Here is a 25390-nt window from a genome sequence, read left to right on the forward strand (position 1 = left end):
AGCGAGACAACTAGAAAGACAGGCTTCAATCAGAGACAGAAGTACAGGCAGCACTAGAATTAACCAGATGGCAAAAGGCAGGCCCAAGAACGTAAGCAACAGAAACCAAAGTTACATGGCATCATCAGAACCCAGTTCCCCCATCATAGCAAGCCCTGAACACCCCATCACACCAGAAAAGCAGGATTCAGAATTAGAATTACTTCTCATGATGATGATAGAGGACTTTAAGAAAGACATAAATAACACTCTCAAAGAACAGATAGAAACCCTTAGAGAGGAAACACAAAAATCCCTTAAGGAATTGCAAGAAAATGCAACCAAACAGGAGAAGGAATTAAACAAAACCATGCAGGATCTAAAAATGGAAGTAGAAACAATAAAGAAATCACAAAGGGAGAACACCCTGGAGATAGAAAACTTAAAAAACGATCAGGAGTCATAGACACAAGTATCACCAACAGAATACAAGAGATGGAAGAGAGAATCTCATGTGCAGAAGATACCATGGAAAACATTGACACAACTGTCAAAGAAAATGCAAAATACAAAAAGCTACTAACCCAAAATATACAAGAAATCCAAGACACAATGAGAAGGCCAAACCTAAGGATAATAGGAATAGATGAGGGGGAAGACCCCCAACTTAAAGGACCAGTAAATATCCTCAACAAAATTATAGAGGAAAACTTCCCTAACCTAAAGAAAGAGCTGTCCATAAATATACAAGAAGCCTACAGAACTCCAAATAGTTTAGACCAGAAAAGAAATACTTCCCGCCATATAATAGTCAAAACATCAAATGTACAAAACAAAGAAAAAATACTAAAAGCAGTAAGGGAAAAAGGCAAAGTAATATATAAAGGCAGACCTATAAGAATTACACCAGACTTCTCACCAGAGACCATAAAAGCCAGAAGATCCTGGACCGATATCATACAGACCCTAAAAGAACATAAATGTCAGACTACTATACCCAGCAAAACTGTCAATCATTATTGATGGAGAAACCAAAATATTCCATGACAAATCCAAATTTACACAGTATCTCAACACAAACCCAGCACTTCAAAGGATAATTGGTGGAAAACTCCATCACAAGGAGGGAAACTACAACCTAGAAAAAGCAGGAAAGTAATCTTCAAAAACCGTAAAAGAAGGTAGCTACACAAACATATCTCCACTGCCAATAACAAAAATAACAGGAAACAACACTCATTTTTCCTTAATATCTCTTAATATCAATGGACTCAATTCTCCAGTAAAAAGACATAGACTATCAGACTGGATACGTAAACAGGACCCAACATTTTGCTGCATTCAGGAAATGCACCTCTGTGGAAAGGACAGACACTACCTCAGAGTAAAAGGTTGGAAAACAATCTTCCAAGCAAATGGTCCCAAGAAACAAGCTGGAGTAGCGATTCTAATATCAAATAAAATCAGTTTTCAACCAGAAGTAATCAAAAAAGATAAAGAAGAACACTTCATATTCATCAAAGGAAAAATGTACCAAGAGGAACTTGCAATTCTCAACATCTAGGCCCCAAATGTAAGGGCACCCACATACATAAAAGACACTTTACTAAAATTTAAAGCATACATTGCACCCTACACAATAATAGTGGGAGATTTCAACACCCCACTCTCAGCTATGGACAGATCATGAAAACAGAAACTAAATCGAGACACAATGAAACTAACAGAAGTTATGAACCAATTGGACTTAACTAATATCTATAGAACATTTCATCCTAAAACAAAAGAATATACCTTCTTCTCAGCACCTCATGGTACCTTCTCGAAAATAGACCATATAATTGGTCACAAAACAGGCCTCAACAGATACAAAAAGATTGAAATAATCCCCAGTACCTTATCAGACCACCATGGATTAAGACTTGTCTTTGACATGGACAAAAACAACAGAAAGCCGACATACACTTGGCAACTGGACAATGCTCTACTCAATGATAACTTGGTCAAGGAAGAAATTAAGAAAGAAATTAAAGACTTTTTAGATTTAAATGAAAATGAGGACACATCATATCAAAACATGTGGGACTCATTGAAAGCAGTACTAAGAGGAAAAATCATAGCTCTAAGTGCTCACAAAAAGAAAGTGGAAAGAGCATACATTAACAACTTGACAGCAAACCTGAAAGCATTAGAACAAAAAGAAGCTACTATACCCAAGAGGAGTAGACGGCAGGAAATAATCAAACTCAGGGCTGAAATCAACCAAGTCGAAACAAAAAGAACTATACAAAATATCAACAAAACCAGGAGCTGGTTCTTTGAGAAAATCAACAAGATAGACAAACCCTTAGCCAGACTAACCAAAGGGCACAGAGACAGCATTCAAATTAATAAAATCAGAACTGAAAAGGGAGAAATAACAACAGAAACAGAGGAAATTAAAAAAATTATCAGATCCTACTACAAAGGCCTATATTCAACACAATTAGAAAATCTGGAGGAAATGGACAATTTTCTAGATAGATACCAGGTACCAAAGTTAAATGAGGAGCAGATAAACCATCTAAACAGTCTCATAATGCCTAAAGAAATAGACACAATCATTAAAAATATTCCCACCAAAAAATGTCCGGGGCCAGATGGTTTCAGTGCAGAATTCTTTCAGACTTTCAAGGAAGACCTAATACCAATCCTCTTCAAAGTATTCCATCTAATAGAAACAGAAGGAACACTACCCAATTCATTCTATGAAGCTACCATTACACTCATACCTAAACCACAGAAAGACCCAACAAAGAAAGAGAACTACAGACCAATCTCTCTTATGAATATTGATGCAAAAATACTCAATAAAATTCTCGCAAACCAAATCCAACAATACATCAAAACAATTATCCACCAAGATCAAGTAGGCTTTATCCCAGGAATGCAGGGATGGTTCAATATTTGGAAATCCATCAATGTAATCCACTACATAAATAAACTCAAAGAGAAAAACCACATGGTCATCTCACTAGATGCTGAGAAAGCATTTGACAAAATTCAACATCCCTTCATGTTAAAAGTCTTGGAAAGATCAGGAATTCAAGGCCCATATCTAAACATAGTAAAAGCAATATACAGCAAGCCAGTAGCCAACATCAAACTAAATGGAGAGAAACTTGAAGCAATCCCACTAAGATCAGGGACTAGGCAAGGCTGCCCACTCTCACCTTACCTATTCAATATAGTACTGGAAGTCTTAGCTAGAGTAATTAGACAACAAAAGGAAGTCAAAGGGATACAGATAGGAAAGGAAGAAGTCAAAATTTCACTATTTGCAGATGATATGATAGTATACTTAAGTGAACCTAAAATTTCCACCAGAGAACTCCTAAACCTGATAAACAACTTTAGCAATGTGGCTGGATATAAAATCAACTCAAACAAATCAGTAGCCTTCCTCTATTCAAAGGATAAACAGGCAGAGAAAGAAATCAGGGAAATGACACCCTTCACAATAGCCACAAATAAAATAAATTATCTTGGAGTGAATCTAACAAAGCAAGTGAAAGATCTGTATGACAAGAACTTCAAGTCTCTGAAGAAAGAAATTGAAGAAGATCTCAGAAGATGGAAAGATATCCCATGCTCCTGGATTGGCAGGATTAACTTAGTAAAAATGGCTATCCTGCCAAAAGCAATCTACAGATTCAATGCAATACCCATCAAAATTCCAAATCAATTCTTCATAGAGATAGAAAGAGCAATTTACAAATTCATTTGGAATAACAAAAAACCTAGGCTATCGAGAACTATTCTCAACAATAAAAGAACCTCTGGGGGAATCACCATTCCGGACCTCAAACTGTACTACAGAGCAGTAGTGATAAAAACTGCATGGTATTGGTACAGAGACAGACAGGACGATCAATGGAACAGAATTGAAGACCCAGAAATGAACCCGCACACCTATGGTCACTTGATCTTTGACAAGGGAGCTAAATCCATCCAGTGGAAAAAGGACAGCATTTTCAACAAGTGGTGCTGGCTCAACTGGAGGTCAACATGTAGAAGAATGCAAATTAATCCATTCTTATCCCCTTGCACAAAGCTCAACTCCTAGTGGATAAAGGACCTTCACATAAAGCCAGATACACTGAAACTATTAGAAGAGAAGTTGGGGAAGACCCTTGAATACCTAGGCACAGGGGAAAAGTTCCTGAACAGAACACCAATGGCTTATGCTCTAAGATCAAGAATGGACAAATGGGACCTCATCAAATTGCAAAGCTTCTGTAAGGCAAAGGACACTGTCAACAAGACAAAATGGCAACCAACAGATTGGGAAAAGATCATTACCAATCCTACACCTGATAGGGGGCTAATATCGAATATTTACAAAGAACTCAAGAAATTAGATGCCAAACAACAAAATAACCCCATTAAAAATGGGGTACAGAGTTAAACAAAGAATTCTCAACTGAGGAAACTCGAATGGCCGAGAAGCACCTTAAGAAATGTTCAACTTCCTTAGTCATCAGGGAAATGCAAATCAAAACAACACTGAGATACCACCTCACACCAGTCAGAATGGCTAAGATCAAAAACTCAGGTGATAGTAGATGCTGGCGAGGATGTGAAGAAAGAGGAACACTCCTGCATTGTTGGTGGGGTTGCAAGCTGGTACAACCACTTTGGAAGTCAGTCTGGCGGTTCCTCAGAAAATTGGACATAGCACTACCTGAGGACCCAGCTATACCACTTCTGGGCATATACCCAGAAAATGCCCCAACAAATAACAAAGACATATGCTCCACTATGTTTATAGCAGCCCTATTTATAATAGCCAGAAGCTGGAAAGAACCCAGATGCCCTTCAACAGAGGAATGGATACAAAAAATGTGGTACATTTACACAATGGAATATTACTCAGCTATTAAAAATAATGAATTCGAGAAATTCTTAGGTAAATGGATGGAACTAGAAAATATCATCCTGAGTGAGGTAACCCAATCACAAAAGAACACACATGGTATTTATTCACTGATAAGCGGAGATTAGCCCAAAAATTTGAAACAACAAAGATTCAACTACCAGATGACATGAAGCTCATGAAGAAGAAAGAACAAGTGAGGATGCCTAGGTCTTTCTTAGAAGGAGTAACTAAATACCCAAGGGAGCAAATATGGAGACAAAGTGTGGGTCAGAATCTGAAGGGGGGGTTGTAGGGAGACCATTCTGTCTGGGTATTCATTCCATGGGCAGTCACCAAAAATAGACGCTGATAGGGATGTCAGGATGGGAAAGCTGACAGCAGCCTGATAAGGCTGTCTCCTTAGAGGTCTCCCAGAGTCGGACATACCCAGAGACAGATACCCACAGCTATCCATTAATTCGATCAAAGGTTCCCAATGGAGGAGCTAGAGAGTAAATTGAAGGAACCTGAAGGGCTGGTGGCCCCGTGAGGAGAGCAATAATACCAACCAGCCAGAGCTCCCCAGGGACTAAACCACCAGCCTAGGAGCACATATAGAGAGACACATGACTCCAGCAGTATATGTAGGGGAGGATGGCCTTGTTGGACATAGGTGGGAGACAAGGTCAATGGTACCCTGAATGCTGAGCACTGAGGGGGGGGGGGAAACTGAGGGTGGGGAGGGGGGCTGGGGGTAGGTGGATAAACACCTTCATAGAAGCAGGAGGAGGGGGGATGGGATAAGGGGTTCCTGGGTGGTGGGGGAAATATGGTAAGGGGATAAAATTTGAAATGTAAATATTATATCCAATAAAAGAGGGGAAAAAATAGAAAAGCGGTTAGAACCAACATTCTTAATAAAATGTCAGCCCTCTTAAAAAAAAAACTATCCTGATACTAAAATTTGTTTTGAGAATTGTATATTGCAGAATGATCAGCCTTGGTGTATCTACTCAACAAGCAAGCTGGGCAGACCTACTCAAACCTCTGAGGTCCGGGAATTCCATCTGGAGGCAGCAAAGACACAGCATCAGAGGATTGTCAATTTGCTCTCCCCCCCCCAACTCCTCTTCTAATATCTCAACGCCCATAATCATCTTGAAGAAGCTAATGAAGAGTCAGCGCCCCTATTCCCTGGGCTAGGGGACTAAGGTGGTAAATGTTGGGCTGTCTCTCTAGGGAAAAGTAGTGGTTTTGTCAGAATAGAGAGCATTAACTAGGGTTTATTGCATAGCCATAACCTATTAGTAGAAATCAGTATAATTAATATCAAGATGAAGATATAAATTCTTAAATGGCACCAATTTACTTTGTTTACAAATTTTAAGGTTTTCATTGGCATGAGCTTCTTAATGATATAAGAGTGAGACAAATACTGCTACTCTTATAGGCATTGTACCAGTATAACACATTTAGGAATACAAAGCTTAGACCCAGTCCTTCTTTAACTCTTTTTAACTGATTTGAGATGGTCAGCCTGTGAGTTAAGGGACTATAGCAAATTCATGACTTGGAGTTTATTATAAGGGTATTCTCTATGTTTTATGTAGAAATAGCTGAGTGGAGTTAACAGGCAACAGTCCAGATTACCTTACATGGATAGCTGGCTTTCAAAACATCAGAAATCCTTAGAATTGACATGACAAACATTTTAGTATTAATGTTCATTTTCATTAGAGACCTGTCTGCTCCGGACAGCTTCCTATGTTAAATTCTAAGAAGAAATTGAGCATCCTTGGAGTTACTCCAGTTGTGGTGAGACAGCCACTAGGCAAGAATTGCCACTTTCCTTCTACAGACAAATTACTGTCCAGAAAAGGACACACTTGCAGAATAGTCGACTGATTATATCTGCCTAGACAGAGTAATCAGCCCTTAATAATTCTGCAGCACTAAGGTCTGTCAGAAGATCCTGGACCAGAAGGCAGAAGAACAGATGCTCCAACGTTTTGAAGTAGAGCCAGTGTCCAGATGGTCAGAGGTCTCTATAAATTGGCTAAGTTTTAGAAACTACGATTTGTGCTTCCCACAATTATAGTTAACTCAGTCATTCTGGATTTCTGATGGGGTTGAAAACAAATAGCTATTGACCTTAAGAGAAAAGATTTGAGTGGATGGTCGTCAGCTGACATTCATCCTAAAGCCAGGTTCAGAACTAAATGTTCTAGTTAGAATAGATGACAGAGGAGCTGGTTAGTCAACAAAAGGACGGACTGGGTATTAGGACTATCCTGTACACTGGTACAAATTGGCATAATTATGCTCTAATTGTATTTTGAGAGAAAAGTTTCATTTTAACAGGAAGGGTGATGTGTAGGAGGAGATAAGGTAGGAGGAGTACTGAGAGGAAGAAAAGGAGTAAGAAGAGGAGAAGAAGAAGGAGAGGAGAAGCTAGGTGATGAAAGAGAGAAAGAGGGGGGAGACAGGGAGGCAGATATTCATGTATCTCCGCCAGTCAAAGATAGTTGTTATATCTAGGTTGGGTAGTGGATTACACCTCTGATTGAACAATTCCAAACTTATAACGCTTATGATTAACATTATTTTTAAAAAATGTATAAACGCAAAAAGGAAAAGGGGGCATGGGATATGGGTTTCCTAAGGGGGGTGGGGGGGGAATGGGGATAGGGGATGCCATCTGAAGTGTAAATAAAATATCTAATAAAAAAAATTAACAAACAAAAACCAAAAAAGTACGTGAGTCAAGCAAAGCACATTGGGCTCACATCAAGAAGCAAAATCCAAAACAACAATAACAAAAAAAAAAATGCATCCTTCATTTTGTCTGGAGACCAAGAGCAGGGTCACTTCTCAGAAACTTTTGGTGTTAGAGCTCAGTAGGTAGAATTTTTAGAGGCAAAACCCAAAACTGCAGCAATGTTAAATGAGGACCAGAGTAACTTTGCAACACTTAACAGAACATTGTAGTCATTTCTGTGGGCAAACAAAGGGCCACCTAGCCCACCTAGACCCACCTCATCACTAACCTCTAAACTTGATATTTCTACTGTTGCCATGAGTACTGTATTCTCCCTCTGTGAATGTGCTATGTCTCTTTTAAAAGTCCCTGCCATCATGGCATATTCCCTGTCTGTCTGTCTGTGTCTGTCTGTCTGTTATCTCCACCCACAGATGCTCTTTACCTCAATTCAAATAAATCACTCATGTGAGATCTGTTGTGTGGTGGCATCTCTGAGGCCCTATCCACCAATGTACTCTTCCAGCTTCTAAGCCCAAACAATTTCAGACACAACAATTAATTTTGATTTATAGCCTTTTCTGTTATTTTAGGTTATGTTTAGTTTGTATAAACATTAATTGCTTTGGCTAATGCATCTGGACCATTATGGAAATCCCAAATATTTTGCCAAAGTAGGCATGGCTGTTGCAGGTAGAAGGCTGAAAGGTATCTAGGCAGATACAAAATGGAATCAGGATAAGGCAGCACCTTATGTGAGAGCCAAAGTTATGTTTTTAAGTTTTAATTACTGTGCCTAAGAGATCTGTAATACAAACATACCTCTAACCTGTTAGCTTCTTGTCCAAGGGCAGATACTTCCTAAGATGCTGGATGCTGCTGTTCACAGAAGATAACAAGCTACCTATTTCTACTTTCCTAAACAAGTTTGGTCCCCCCAAACTGCACCAGATGGCTTTGGTCACATATAGGTGGGAATTATGTAGGCAGGAAGTACATTAGGGTGTATGCTTGCCCTCAGTTGGAGAAGGTGAGAAATACACAGTCTTCTGGGTTTGCCTTTATAAACACCTGGTCAATGTAGCTTGTGGTCATTCTCTGGGAATCCCAGGTATGTATCTAGCCAGGGTCCATCTGCCTGGTCAGAATTTAACAAAGCTTGCTTTAAATTTGGCTCAAAAGTTGTCATGGTGGGTTTTCTTGCCTGGTGGAGTTAACACTTAGTAATTTCTCTCTAAAACTGTAATTTCAAATGTTCAGGTCTCTGGGTAGTCCGGTTTGATTATTCGTGTTTATGAAGAATGTTCTACCACTCAACGTTGCTGGTATCACTAAAGGTCTTGCTGAGATGTGAACTTCTCTCTCAGGCCCAATGGGACCTTAACAAAGTTACAAAAGATATAAATAGGAAGTGATAACATAAAACAGAGTCTCTGGCACAGGGCCACACATGTTGACCTAGTAAAAGTGTTAAGCTATTGTAGAGAGGATGAATTTGATAAAGATGGTGACAAACCATAAAAGATTGAAGCCAAGTCAGAGAAAGTCTGAATATGTCACATGCAAAGATGACATACTTAATGCTGAAAATTTTTAAAAATGTTCCTGTGGATAGAGACTGAATTCAAGTAGTATGTTGAGTCATTTTTGTCTTTGCTAACTTTGTTAAGCTTTTGCTACTTGGAAAAAACTGAGTCATGTAAGAATTGTGGTAAAAATTAACTGTGTACATTTTTATTCTCACAGATGTTTTTGTAATGAGAAGCAAGCTTACTCTTCTGTCCCTTAAATTGTATCTTCTGTGCAAAAATGAGCTACAAACATATCTGTTAAATTAATTTAGTCTTTGCTAAAGTATACTATAAAGTGGTCAAGAGACTGAGGTGCCCAGAATTTCCATGAAATATGTGCTTGGTTTAAAATCTTTTTTAGTACTAAAAAAGCTTCAATTCAAAAATTATAGTTTTTAAGGCTCAAAGTTTTTATAATTTAATTTTTTTATTTACTCACTTTACATCCTGCTCACTTCCCCCCCCCTGAGGTCATCCATATACACAGTTCTTCACCCCCCCCCACCTTCTTCCTTTCTTCTCTGAGTGGGTGGGGGGCTCCCTTGGGTATCCCTCCATCCTGGCACTTCAAGTTTCTGCAAGGTTAGGCACTTCCTCTCCCACTGAGACCAGACAAGGAAGCCCAGCTAAAAAGAATTCGATGTACAGCTTTTGAGCTTTTGGAATAAGACTCAAAATGTTAACAGAGATTGTGGTGAGCCGACAGAAGGCGGCTATCATCCTTGCAACCATCTTGAGCTATATACCCTGACAAGAGACTTGTTTACAATAGCCTACAACAGCTGAGCACACTCTGATAACATCTTGTTTTAAACACGCAGGATTTTCTCTTGGGTGTGTGAGACTTAAACGTGTGATTTAGAGGGAGACTTAAGGGCATGACTTAAGGTGTGATTTAGAGATAAGACCTAAGGGCATGACTTAAAGGCATGATTTAAAGGCACAGCTTAGAAGTGAGACATATAAAAGGTGAGAGGCAGACTGTGACTGTACTAGCCAGGCCTTCTGAGCTGTTTACTGGTTTAACAGCTCCTGGATAGAGGCCTCAGAGCCAGTTTGGTGATAAATCAGGAGGACACTGAATATTCAGTTCCCTATAGCACATGATTTTAAATAGAGCTTTATAAAAGATGTTTAATACCTTTAACAGGTGGAATAATATAGAAGAAACTCCAAGTGATTAACACATTTACCAATGATGAATTTACCAATAGATTTACATAGGAGACATTAAATCACACAATGTAGTATTCAGCTAAGTGAGAGCTGCCTGGTGCTCAGGAAGATCAGAAGAGAGAGACAGCTCCCCTGGAAAGAAAAATCCAGTGAAACACTGTGTTAGAAAACTCCATCATGATATCTAGTATGTTAATTTAAATGAAAACTGTCAAGGTGTTTTTGAGCCACTCATTTTTATAAGTGACTCCAACAAAGTCACAGATACACTGAGCTAGACTTGAGTGAAATTGTTTCTTTGATTCATCACAGTTGCCTTACCTTGGGTGAATAAAAGTCCCAAAACAGTCTCCCAGGCCTACTGCCATTGCTACTGTTGTTAGTTTGTTGGGTGCCACACCCTACCCCAGACTGCCATTCTTACTATGCCCTTATTCAGAGTCCAGGCAACTGAGTGGCCAAGGAGGCAAAGTTTGATGCACTGACTGAGGTGAGAGGTTATGTTTCTCCACCTACATACACCCTGAACAAACAACCAGTCTTTAACTTGTTCTTTGGTAATTTCTTTTAAATATAAATTGTATTTAAATCATATTCATACTTCTCTTTTTCCTGCCAACCCTTCCTGAACTCTCATTTTCCTTTCAATTTTGTCTCCTTCTGTCTTTTTTATAACCCACTGATAGTTGAGGTTGACTAGATGACTGGGTGTGGCCCTGTAAGTTCAGTGCTGGATAGGACTGAAGATAGGAGTATGGTTGGGCATCCCTGGATGCCAGTCTAGCTGAAAAAAGAGCTGGTCTATATTCAGTCAGAGGAGACTTTGGTTCAAAGGTATAAAGCAGGTAGTGGTAGAGGACACACTACTTCTGGTCTCACATACATGTGCATGGGCACATGCACCTGCACACATTGAAACCATAGTGAGCCTCATTCATATTTCAAAAATGTTACCAGCATTCTCCTTGAAATCAGGAAGAGAAATAAAGAGAAACTCACAGATGGGAAAAAAAAGCTTACACATCATAAATTCTGTAAAGAGTCATATCCTCAGGCTAGGACATTGCTTAGCTGGTAAAGTGTTTGCCATGTGAGCAAGAGGAGTCAAGTCCAATCCTCAGAACTCATGTGAAAAGCCAGACATGCTTATAATCTAAGACGGGGGGAAGGCAGAGACAGTACAGTCCCTGGGGCAGTCAGGCCAGCTAGCCTAGTTTACGTAACAATCTCCAGGTTCCTAAAAGATGCTGTGTCTTCAATGAATTTCCTGTTGCTGTGATAAACTACTCAAACAAAAACATTTTAAGGAGACAGAATGTATTTAGCTTACAATTTCATGTTACAGCGCATTATTATAGGAAATTGAAACAACTAATCAGAGACCAGGACATCATATCTATGCCTCTCCACTCAGACACAGATCAGAATCCTCTTTCTTCAAAAAAAAATTACCCTCACGAATGTGCTCCATAGGCCTGTCTTTTAGTTGACTGGAGATCCTGTTAGTTGACAACCAAACATAACCATCATAAATACAATGGAATATTTTCCCCATTAATTAATTTATTTATTCATTTTTATCTTGTTTGCAGTCCACTCCTCCCAATATTCCCTTCATACATTCCCTCCCTCTATGTTCCCTCTCCTTCTCCTCTGAGAAAGGGGAGACCCTCCTGGGTACAAACCTTCCCACATCAAATCACTGCAGGACTGGGCATATCCTCTCCTTCTGTGACCAGATATGGTAGCCAGTTAGTAGAACAGGATCCACAAACAGATGACAGAGTCAGGGATACCCCCTCATCCCTGCAAACACACATACACTTCCAGTTCTAGTTGTTGGGGGATTTGCATGAAGACCAAACTACATATTTGCTACATATGTGCATGGGGGGATGGTGTTCCAGCCCACAGTAGGATATTATTTAGGGGTAAATAAGAAAAAAGTATAATAGACTCTACACTGTGGGCCTTAGGGATACTATGGAAAGCAAAACAAGCTAGCTGTGGAAAGAAAGGTGTTGCAGAATTTTGTTTGCAGGAGGACCCTAACATGGTCACTTTAACAGAGACATAAAAGGGAATGGAGATTTTCATGGGGCTGTATGGCCTCTTGCTTAATGGATTCAGCCTTAATTTTGTTCCAATTAGGATACAGAAGCTTATAGGGCAGGGACCCCCCAATGTAACAGTTTCCAGAATGTCCTTGCTGGGGGCCAGGAATGACAGAAGGGAATTCTGTGTCCTGGTTCCTTTTTCTCCTTCACCCTTATCTGGAAGCTGTGAAGACCTGGCTGAGACTCAGAGGTGTCTAAGGCCTTGTGGGTGGGCCACCTGGACTGATCAGCTCACCCTCTCTTTATGCCTTGCTCCAGCTTCTGCCATATGTCTTTTAAAAGGCCCCCTACCTAGCAGTTCAGCAGTACCCCTATTTCTGGGGATCCCTCCTGCTACACAGTAGCCCCATCATCACTGTCTCTTAAGCTCCAATCTGTGACTCAAACCCACATTTTAAAAGGCCTAGAATGGTGGCAATCCAAGCGCTAAGGAGGCAGAGACAGGAGGATTACTGGGCTGCCAGTCATTCCTAGCAAAATTGGTCCCTATTAACAAGGTGAACGTGCAAAATACAAGATAAATAAAAAAAAAAGGCAGGGAGGGAGGGAAGGAGGAAGGGAGAGAGATGGGAAAGGACAAGTCAAGAGACAGCTGCAGTTAAGATCTTCATTTCACAGAGGAAGGAACTGACACACATAGATTACAGGTTAAGTTCAATCATCCTGCAGGATCATTTTAGCAACAGGTGTTACAGACAGATGACATATCATTTTTCAGGGCAGGACATAGCAGACTTCTTGCAGATCCAGTAGTTCTTAATTGTACATGGGGCATCATTCCAGCCATCGCCACTGGATTCCACACAGTCTTCTTCCTGTTTATTGTTGGGCTCTCCTTTGTTCCAATATTTCATGAAACTGCAAAACCAATTGTGATGGTTTGAATGACAATGGGTCCAATAGGATCAAATGATTGAATGCTTGGCCCTATTAGGTGCAACTATTTGGGAAGGATTAGAAGGTATGGAATTATTGGAGGAGGTGTGTTACTGGAGTAGGCTTTGCAGTTTTAAAAAGCCATACCATTCCTAGCTAGGTCTTTGTCTTGTGTTTATGGATTAAGAGGTGAACTCTTAGCTACTTCTCTAGCACTATGCCTGCTTTCCTGCTGCCATGCTTCCTGCCATGATGCTCAGGAACTCTAACCCCCTGAAACCATAAGCACCAATTAAATGCAATTTACTACACTGACTTTCTAGTGAGCATCAGATCCACTGTTTCTGCCTTCCCAGTGCTGAGACTACAAGCCCATGCCAAAACACTTGGCTTTATTATGTGGGTTTAGGGGATGGAATCAGGTGCTCATGCTTGCACCACATGAGGTTAGATTTCACTGTCAACTTAATGCAACTTAGGGTCAACTGCAAAGACAGTCTTAGGGATTGCCTATATTGGATTGGCCTGTGAGTGTGTCTATGGAGGATTTTCTTAGTTATATTTAAAAGATGTGGGAATGCTGAGCATACCGTGTGCAGCACCCATTGCCTAAGCAAGGAGCCCTGAATTGTGTAACAGTGGAGAAATCCAGCAGAGACTACCCCAGAACCCCATTGATACTCCAAAATGGCCAGTCCTAAGCCTGGAATACAGCTATAGTCATTCATTCCCATGGACACCAGAATAAAAGTTCTTGCCTTCAACCTCTCCCACTTCCACTCCGACTCCACAGCATTTGACAAGACCAGGTACTTCCTTCTGTGACACCTATGACATAATGTCTATCCCTGCATTTGGGATCTGTGAGTGTAACAAGTAATGTTTGCCATAACAACAAGAAATTTTACTACCAGTGGCTGGGGCAGACATCTAGCTGGTCTGCTTCAGTGAGGACACCACATCCCGAGACATCCTAGTGGGGCCACAGAACTCAGAGTGCAGGTTAGAACACTTGCCCACTGCCCTATGCCCCAGAGCTACAACTGGGAACAGGGGGCGCTCAGGACCCACCAGGCACCCAAACCATTTCCCTGCAGAATACCACTCCCCTTCCACCCCTAACCTGGTCCTTGTGGCTGGGGCAGACACCTAGCTAGTCTGCTCCTATGAGGACATCATGTCCTGAGACATCCTAGAGGGGCCACTGAACTCAGAGCAGCACCAGACACCATATACTGAAACATCCTGGAGGAGCCACTGAACTCAGAGCAGCAGACACCATATCCTGAAACATCCTAGAGTGTGCCCTTCTCCCATAGCCTTGAGCAGGCCTGCAAGCCATTTACCACAGTAGACCAAATCAATAGGACCTGGGAAGCATTACATTGCAGGCCTTGGGGCCCTGCAGTCTGCTACCAAGCTAAGAATAATGGACCATCTGCTGAGCATGCCTTGACACCTTCGGGCTACTATCTCCTCACCCAGCCCCTGGGCTGAACCAAGAGAGACTCTGGGGGGTGTGGCTTCCCCTTTATATGTGAAAGCAAGATATTAAACGGCCTTGATCAGAATTCGTGGTCTTGGCCCCAGGCTTTTCTCACCCTCCATTCCCTTTCATTCACAGCATTCCTCTCAGGTGAACCCGGTTCCTATAGCTGCTGGCAGCTACACTAGAGGAGCCACTGAAGTCAGAGCAGCAGGCACCATATCCTGAAACATCCTAGAGGAGTCACTGAACTCAGAGCAGTGGGAGCAACTGAACTCAGAGCAGTGGACACCATATCCTGAGACATCCTAGAGGAGACACTGTACCCAGAGCAGCTGGAGCTCAGGATAAAAGGATCACAGAGACATCTGGACCCTGAGGAGTTCTAACACAAGCGAGATAACTGGAAAGGCAGGCTCCACTCAGACACAGTGAGTGCAGGTAGCCCTAGAGTTAACCAGATGGTGAAAGGCAAGCACAAGAACATAAGCAACAGAAACCAAAGTTACTTAGAATCATCAGAACCCAGTTCTCCCACCATAGCAAGCCCTGAACAAACCCCATCACACCAGAAAAGCAGGATTCAGAATTAAAATCACTTCTCATGATGATGATAGAGGACTTTAAGAAAGACAGAAATAACACTATCAAGAAATTTGAAGAGAATACAGGGAAACAGGTAGAAGCCCTTAAAGAAGAAACACAAAAATCCCTTAAAGAATTGCAAGAAAATACAACTAAACAGGTGAAGGGATTAAACAAAACCATCCAGGATCTAAAAATGGAAGTAGAAACAATAAAGAAGTCTCAAAGGGAGACTAATCTGGAAATAAAAAACCTAGGAAAAAAATCAGGAGTCATAGGCCCAAGCATTACAAACAGAATACAAGAGATAGAAGAGAGAATCTCATGTACAGAAGATACTATGTAAAACATTGACAAGACTGTCAAAGAAAATGCAAAATGCAAATAGCTCCTGATCCAAAATATCCAGGAAATCCAGGACACAATGAGAAGGCCAAACCTAAGGATAATAGGTATAGATGAGGGTGAAGATTCCCAACTTAAAGGACAATATTATAAAGGAAAATTATAGAGAAAAACTTCCCTAACCTACAGAAAGAGGTGTCCATAAATATAAAAGAAGCCTACAGAACTCCAAATAGACTGCACCAGAAAAGAAATACCTCCTGTCACATAATAATCAAAGCATCAAATGTACAAAACAAAGAAAAAATACTAAAAGCAGTAAGGGAAAGGGGTAAAGTAGCATATAAAAGCAGGCCTATAAGAATTACACCAGACTTCTCACCAGAGAGTATAAAAGCCAGAAGATCCTGAACTTATATCATACACATCCTAAGACAACACAAATGCCAGCCCAGACTACTATACCCAGCAAAACTCTCAATCACTATTGATGGAAAAACTAAGATATTCCATGACAAAACCAAAATTACACAATATCTTCCCACAAATCCAGCACTTCAAAGGATAATTGATGGAAAACTCCAACACAAGGAGGGAAATTACAACCTAGAAAAAGCAAGAAAGTAATCTTCCAACAACCCCAAAAGAACATAGTTACACAAACATAATTCCACCTCTAATAACAAAAATAACAGGAAGCAACAATCATTTTTCCTTAATATCTCTTAATATCAATGGACCAAATTCTCCAATAAAAAGACGTAGACTATCAGACTGGAAACACAAACAGTACTCAGAATTATACTGCACACAGGAAACACACCTCTGTGAAAAAGACAGACACTACTTCAGAGTAAAAGGATGGAAAACAATCTTCCCAGCAAATGGTCCCAAGAAACAAGCTGGAGTAGCAATTCTAATAACAAATAAAATCAATTTTCACCCAAAAGTAATAAAAAAGGTAAGGAAGGACACTTCATACTCATCAAAGGAAAAATGTATCAAGATGTACTCTCAACTCTGAACATCTATGCCCCAAATGCAAGGGCACCCACATACATAAAACAAACTCTACTAAAGCTCAAAGCATACATTGTACCTCACACAATAATGATGGGGGATTTCAACACCCCACTCACAGCAATGGACAGATCATGGAAACAGAAACTAAACAGAGACACATGAAACTAACAGAAGTTATGAACCAAATGTATTTAACTAATATCTATAGAACTTTTCATCCTAAAACAAAAGAATATACCTTTTTCTCAGCACTTCAGGGTATCTTCTTCAAAACAGACCATATAATTGGTCACAAAACAGGCCTCAACAGATACAAAAAGATTGAAATAATCTCTTGCCCCTTATCAGACCACCATAGACTAAGGCTGGTCTTTAATAATGACAAAAACAATGCAAATCCCACATATGCATGGAAACTGAACAATGCTCTACTCAGTGATGACTTGGTCAAGGAAGAAATAAAGAAAGAAATTAAAGACTTTTTGGAATTTAATGAAAATGAGGACATATCATACCAAACCTATGGGACTCCATGAAAGCAGTACTAAGAGGAAATTTCATAGCTCTAAATGCCTACAAAAAGAAACTGGAGAGAGCATATGCTAACAAGTTGACAGCACACCTGAAAACATTAGAACAAAAAGAATTAAATACACCCAAGAGGAGTAGACAGCAGGAAATAATCAAACTCAGGGCTGAAATCAATCAAGTAGAAACAGAAAGAACTATACAAAATATCAACAAAACAAGGAACTGGTTCCTTGAGAAAATCAACAAGATGTATAAACCCTTAGCCAGACTAACCAAAGGGCACAGAGACTGTATCCAAATTAATAAAATCAGAATTCAAAAAGGAGATATAACAACAAAAACTGAGGAAAATTAAAAAATCATCAGATCTTACTACAAAGGCCCATAATCAACAAAATCAGAAAATCTGGATAAAATAAACAATTTTCTAGACAAATACCAGGTACCAAAATAAACCATCTAAACAGTCAGACAACTCCTAAAGAAATAGAAGCAGTCATTAAAAGTCTCCCAAACAACAACAACAACAAAAAAGGCTGGGACCAGATGGTTTTAGTGCAGAATTCTATCAGACCTTCAAGGAAGACCTAATACCAATTCTCTTCAAACTATTCCACACAATAGAAACAGGAGGAACACTAACCAATTTATTATATGAAGCTACAGTTAGGCTCACACCTAAAACTCACAAATACCCAACAAAAACAGAACTTCAGACCAATCTCTCTTATGAATATTGATACAAAAATACTCAATAAAATTCTCTCAGATCAAATCCAAGAACACATTAAAACAATCATCCATCATGATCAAGTAGGCTTTACCCCAGGAATGCAGGGATTGTTCAATATTCTGAAATCCATCAATATAATCCACTACATAAATAAACTCAAAGAAAAACCACATGATCATCTCATTAGATGCTGAGAAAGCATTTGACAACATTCAACATCCCTTCATGTTAAAAGTCTTGGAAAGATCAGGAATTTAAGGCCCACACTAAACATAGTAAAAGCAATATACAGCAAGCCAGTAGCCAACATCAAACTAAATGGAGAGAAACTTGAAGCAATCCCACTAAGATCAGGGACTAGACAATGCTGCCCACTCTCACCCTACCTATTCAATATAGTACTGGAAGTCCTAGCCAGAGCAATTAGACAACAAAAGGAAGTTAAAGGGATACAAATAGGAAAAGAAGAAGTCAAAATTTCACTATTTGCAGATGATATGAGGATATACTTAAGTGACCCTAAAACTTCTACCAGAGAACTCCTAAACCTGACAACTTCAGCAAAGTGGCTAGATATAAAATCAACTCAAACAAATCAGTAGCCTTCCTCTACTCAAAGGATAAACAGGCAGAGAAAGAAATTGTGGAAATGACACCCTACACAATAGTCACAAATAATGTAAAATATCTTGGAGTAAATCTAACCAAACAAATGGAAGATCTGTATGACAAGAACTTCAAATCTCTGAAGAAAGATATTGAAGATCTCAGAAGATGGAAAGCTCTCCCATGCTCCTGAATTGGCAGGATTTATTTAGTAAACATGGCCATCTTGCCAAAAGCAATCTACAGAGTCAATGCAATCCCCATCGAAATTCCAAATCAATTTTTCATAGAGATAGAAAGAGCAATTGACAAATTCATTTGGAATAACAAAACATTCAGGATAGTGAGAACTATTCTCAACAATAAAAGAACTTCTGGTGGAATCACCCTCCCTGACCTCAAACTGTTCTACAGAGCAGTAGTGATAAAAGCTGCATGGTATTGGTACAGAGATAGGCAGGAAAATCAATGGAATAGAATTGAAGATCTAGAAATGAACCCACACACCTGTGGTCATTTGATCTTTGACAAAAAAGCTAAAACCATCCAGTGGAAAAAGGACAGTATTTTCAACAAATGGTGCTGCTTCAACTGGACATCAGCATGTAGAAGAATGCAAATTGATCCATTTTTATTTTTTTGTACAAAGCTCAAGTCCAAGTGGATAAAGGACCTTCACATAAAACCAGATACACTGAAACTAATAGAAGAGAAGTTGGGGAAGACTCTCGAATACCTAGGCACAGGGGAAAAGTTCCTGAACAGAACACAAATGTCCTATGCTCTAAGATGAAGAATTGACAAATGGGACCTCATAAACTTGCAAAGCTTCTGTAAGGCAAAGAACACTGTCAATAGGACAAAATGGCAACCAACAGATTGGGAAAAGATCATTACCAATCCTACATCCGATAGAGGGCCAATATCCAAGATATACAAAGAACTCAAGAAATTTGACACCAGACAACCAAATAACCCTATTAAAAATGGGGTACAGAGCTAAACAAAAAATTCTCAACTGGGGAAACTCAATTGGCTGAGAAGCACCTTAAGAAATGCTCAACATCTTTAGTCATCAGGGAAATGCAAATCAAAACAAACCTAAGATATCACCTCACACCAGTCAGAATGGCTAAGATCAAAAACTCAGGTGATAGTAGATGCTGGAGAGGATATGAAGAAAGAGGAACACTCCTCCATTGTTGGTGGGATTGCAAGCTGGTACAACCACTCTGGAAATCAGTCTGGCAGTTCCTCAGAAAATTGGACATAGCACTACCTGAGGACCCAGCTGTACCACTCCTAGGCATATACCCAGAAGATGCTCCAACATATAACAAGTATATATGCTCCACTATGTTCATAGCAGCCTTATTTATAATAGCCAGAAGCTGGAAAGAACCCAGATGTCCTTCAACACAGAAATAAATAGAAAAAATGTGGTACATATACATGATGGAGTATTACTCAGCTATTAAAAATAATGAATTTGAGAAATTCTTAGGTAAATGGATGGAACTAGAAAATATCATCCTGAGTGAGGTAACCCTTTCCAAAAGAACACACATGGTATTTATTCACTGATAAGTGGATATTAGCTCAAAAGCTTGAAATAGCCAAGATTCAACTCACAGACCACAGGAAGCTCATGAAGAAGGAAGACCAAGTTTTGATGACTCAGTCCTACTTAGAAGGAGTAACAAAATACTCAAGGGAGCAAATATGGAGACAAAGTGTGAGACAGAAATTGAAGGAGCGGCTCTCTGGAGACCATTCCATCTGGGTATCCATTGCATGTGCAGTCACCAAAGGTAGACACTGATGTGGATGTCAGGAAGTACATTCTGACAAGAGCCTGATATAGCTGTCTCCTTAGAGGTTGGCCAGAGTCTGACATATTCAGAGGCAGATGCTCACAACTAACCACTGATCTGATCAAGGGGTTCCCAATGGAGAAGTTAGAGAGAAGACTGAAGGAACACAAAGAGTTTGTGACCCCACGAGGAAAGCAACAACACCAGCTAACCAGAGCTCCCCAGGGTCTAAACCACCAGTCTGGGAGCACATAGGGAGGAACCCATGACTCCATCTGTATATGTAGAGGAGGATGGCCTTGTCAGGCATAGGTGAGATAGGAGATCCTTGGTCCCATGAAGGCTGAACAGCAAGTGGGGGGAAATTCGAAGGTGGGGAGGTGGAAGTCTGGGGGAGGCGGTAGGTGGCGGCATATCCTCATAGAAGCACGAGGAGGGAGATGTAATAGGAGGTTCCTGGGTGGTGGGGGCAATAGGGTAAGGGGAGAAAATCTGAAATGTAACCATAATATCCAATAAAAAATAAAACGCAAAACAAAAGAATTATGTGGTGAGTAATAGAGGAAGGCACCAGACATCAATTTATAGCCTTATGCATGCACACACACACACACATGTACATGAAGCTTCCCACATCCATTCATTCATGCACATGAACATGTCCCCATAGTTGACACACAAACTTACACCCATGATAATTCGAGTCTAAATCACGTTACAGTCTGTGAACCACATTTGGAATTCCCTTACACAGAACCTATTAGATGCCTTGAAAGACGTAGTGCTTTTTACCGAGGTTTCACTTACTTATTTCTGAGATAACAATGCGATCTCTCTTCCTCCTCTCACGCTGTCTTCTCTCTGTGTTGTGAGTGACATTGTGTGAGTACATGTTTGTTAATGGATACCCATGAGCATGATCATGAGTGCATGATCTTGTGTCTGCATGTCAATGTCAGGCGTCTTCGTCAGTCCATATTCATTTTACTCGGGTGTGTGTGTGTGTGTGTGGTGTTTGTGTGAATGTTTGAATACTTGCATTTGGAAGCCAGAAGTTCACTTAAAGTGTCTGCTTTGGTTATTCCTCAATTTTTCTTTCTTACTCTCTTCTTTCTTCCTTTCTTCCTTTCTTCCTCCCTTTCTTCCTTTCTTCCTTCCATTCTTTCTTTCTTTGCTATTTATTTTGAAATAAAATCTCTCTTTGTAGCCCTGGATGTCCTGAAACTCTCTGTGTAGATCAGGCTGGCTTCAACCTGTCCCTGAGTCATGAGTGCAGGAATTAAAGGTGTGTCACCACACGTGATCCACATCATATTTTGAAACAGGGTTCCTTGCTGAACCTGTGCATCACTGATTTCCTGGGCTAGTGAGCACCAGAGATCTGTCTGCCTTGGCCCTCTAGGGAGGGATATGAAGACTGTCCCCCCACCCCAATGACTATCATGGACACATAAGCCTAAGGCAGCTAGGGAGTGGCAAGGAACTTGGAGGACAGCTCAAGTCAGAGTTTCAAAACCCCATTCCACTCTCTGAGATGTTTCCTGCTCCCAGGGCTACCTGTCTGACAAAGGTGAGCCATCTAGCCACTGCCACATGCCTTCCTGTTTCAGGTCTGAGAGACCTATCCAGGCTGGTCCTTTATCCTTAGTAATCACACTCAGGAATGTCTGGAAAGGAAAGAGAGAAGTCAGTAGGGTTTCTACCTCATTTCCCATATCTTCCACCTAGTGTCTCCCCAGTATTCACTCATATCTGAGAGGAGGCCCTGATACATGCTTCAGTGTCTGAGTCCCTTTTACATCTCTATCCTGTGGCCAAATGAGGTCTGACTTACAGAGTGTCCACAGATAAAGTCTCCACACATGTTCCAGGAAGTGTTGCCAGTATTACATAGGAGATAGGCTTCTATAGGAGATAGGAGATAGGCACACCTACCAGGTGTTTATCTATATTAACAGATGTGAGAAGGAGCCATTTTAATTGTGGGCAGAATCATTCTCTGAGCAGAGGTCCTCAGCCTTGGAAAATGGATACAGTAAGCTAAGCACCAGCTTTCATCACTTTCTGTCACTGTGAATGCCACGTGGCTGGCTCTCTCAAGCTCCTGTTGCTGTGACTTCCTGGCCAGGATTGACTGTAACCCAGAAGTGAGCAAAAAAAGCATCTTTTCTCTTGAATTGCCTTTAAAAGTTTTATTTTATTATTCTTATTATGTGTATGTGTCTGTGTGTAGGTAGGTTCACAGGATCTTTTTAGCTCTGCATTGAGCAATATCCAATTAGAAGCACAATGACATACTTAACAACAGAGAAAATGGTGAGTGCAGGTGCCATAGAGGCCAGAAAAAGGCATCAGATCCCTTGGAGCTGGAGTTACAGTAAGACAAATACATGACTTCACCAGTATTCTGAAGCATTCATGTATGGTCAGAACTTGGTGCATCTAATTAGAGAGTGCTAGGGATCCCCTCATTCTCACTTCCCCCCAAACCCCTTTCCAAATAGAGTAAGCATTCCTTAACCAAAAAACACTTTCTGGCCAACTATTGCCTTCAAGCTCAATGATCATGCCCTGTCCCAGGATAAAGAACCCCAAGAGGCATACCTGTTCTTCGTCACTCTCAACAATGACTAGTTGAGCCTCCACTTCCTGGCAAGCAGTGACAGAGTCATTCCAGTTACGCTGGGACTTGGAGAAGTAGTAACATTTTCTATGAAAGAATGTCCATTCCCAAGGGCAAGGACGGCAAAGGCTGTCTATTGGGGGAGGTGGATCAGGATAGATGCATATTTGGATGCCCATGATCTTGCAATTTCTCAAGCCCTCCAGACTTAGGGCCTTCCCTCACTTGACACTACATTCTGGGGGAAACAAGCGCTTAAGAGATCAAACCAGAGACCAGGAGTGTATCTTGACTACTGGGTGCATGGCCACTGTGAAAACTGAATGCCTACTGTGTGCACATCCCCATGACTTATGGAAATACTGAGTGCCTACTTTGTGTGTCACACCCTGAGACCATAAGATGATACCCTGGTTGTTGTCCTGTGTTCCCACTAATTTGTTTACTTATCATGTGTGCATTCATGCATTTGTGTGTGTGTGAAAGTGTATACGTGCACTAATCTGGGTGGCCAGTGAGTCTCAGGGACCCAAGTGTCTGCATTTCTACAATGCTGGGATTAAAAACATACGTTTCCATTGCATTTTAAAATGTAGGTTCTGTGACTCAAACTCAGATTCTGTATGGTAAGCACTTTACCAACTGAGACATCAAGTCCCCACAGGAGTGGGAACTGAGGTGTGGAGAGGGTCAATATCGCAAGCATAGTGCCTTCAGAAGGAGACCTCAGTTCCTTAATGCCTGATTTCTGCTCACTTACCCACTCCAGCCCCCAGTTGCATCAGTTGCTTGTAGATTTTCTCATTCCCTGAGGAGCTTGGGCCCTTAAAACCTGCATGAATAATCCAGAAACTATTATCTTAAAATGCTCACTGTGTGTCATAACATGCTCTGGATCCTTGCAATTGAACAATTCCAAACTTATAAAGCCTATGATTAACATTATTTTTAAAAAATGTATAAATGCAAAAAGGAAAAGGGGGCATGGGATAGGGGTTTCCTAAGGGGGTGGGGGGGATGGGGAAAGGGGATGCCATCTGAAGTGTAAATAAAATATCTAATAAAAAAAGAAAAAAAAATCTTCTCTAATAACATTTAAAGAGAAAAAAAATGACAAATAGTGTTGGCTGTACTACAAGAAATGGACATGGACCTTGTCCCTACTCTTACCCTCTTATGCTCCAGAGTGGACAACACCAAGATGCTATAGTATGGCCCATTTTCATTATTTCCTCCTAATCCCCTAAACATGGCCCAGATCCAGCTCTGACAGAAAGACAGTACAGTGGTACAAAACCCCATTTCTTCCTGACCTTGAAGAAGAACAGCCACAAGAAGCCCAGCCAGGAGCACAATGGAGAACAGATGCAACACCACAAGGCCATGGCTGTGCTTCAGACACCCTGTGGGAGAGAGGGGTATTTCACTATAAGGCTGTCAATCACCTCTTCCCCAGAAAACAGTAGTTCATATCCCAGCCTCGACCTTTCTAGTGCTATGGAAACTAGTGTCAGGTCTCTAGAACTGAGAATTTAGGTTCCAGAGGAACACAGAGAAGTCTCTAATTCTCTAGGATAGAAAATTCCTGACCCAGGCTTGTCTCCAAAGCAACTCAAAATACACACACACACACACACACACACACACACACACACACACACACACAAAACTGTGTGTGGAGGCCAGAGGTGAATGTGTGTATGTATAGTATGTATGTATGTATGTATGTATGTATGTATGTATGTATAACTGCATGTATAACTACATGTGGAGGCCAGCAATTAACTCTGTATGTGTGTGTTTGTGTGTGTGTGTACATGCACATGTGCAGGTGCACATGGGAGTATGTTTGGGATGTATGTTTAAGTTTGTGTTCATGTGTGCACACATACATAACTGTGTGTGGAGGCCATAGGTGAATATGCTACTACCCACCAAACCACCAAGCTCCATTCCTGCCTTACCTAGGGGGCCAGCCTGCTGCTTCTTATTCACTTCCATAGAGACAATCATCATTGGTACTGTCCTTCAATGCTGGAACCTGCTGGCAACATCAGCTTTTACTTTCTCTACTCTCTGAATCTGAACTCATAAAGAGAAAAAGGGGAAGTGAGTATCAGTGCCGGAAGAGGCTAGAAGGAGGCATTGAGCATCTGACACAGTATGACGTTTGTCAGACCTTGTATGAAGTTAAGGGAGGGCTGTTGAGGTGTGTTAGTTAATTCTTTCATTGCTGTGACCAAATATCTGACAAGAAACAAGACAGTTTT

General features: G+C 40.7%; 1 protein-coding gene across 1 annotated transcript; it reads right to left on the reverse strand.

The window, feature by feature from the left end:
- Positions 1–11433: 11433 nt before the first annotated feature.
- On the reverse strand, positions 11434–25187 carry LOC143438152 (CD209 antigen-like protein C). Its single transcript, XM_076923757.1, has 6 exons — positions 25085–25187; positions 24434–24523; positions 23881–23952; positions 23102–23253; positions 22055–22164; positions 11434–13356 (listed from the first exon to the last, which is right to left on the reverse strand). The coding sequence occupies exons 1-6, from the start codon at positions 25134–25136 to the stop codon at positions 13206–13208; spliced, it is 627 nt and encodes a 208-aa protein (XP_076779872.1). The 5' UTR covers positions 25137–25187; the 3' UTR covers positions 11434–13205.
- Between the last annotated feature and the right edge of the window lie 203 nt (positions 25188–25390).

Source organism: Arvicanthis niloticus, chromosome 24, assembly GCF_011762505.2.
Source record: "Arvicanthis niloticus isolate mArvNil1 chromosome 24, mArvNil1.pat.X, whole genome shotgun sequence".
Taxonomy (NCBI): domain Eukaryota; kingdom Metazoa; phylum Chordata; class Mammalia; order Rodentia; family Muridae; genus Arvicanthis; species Arvicanthis niloticus.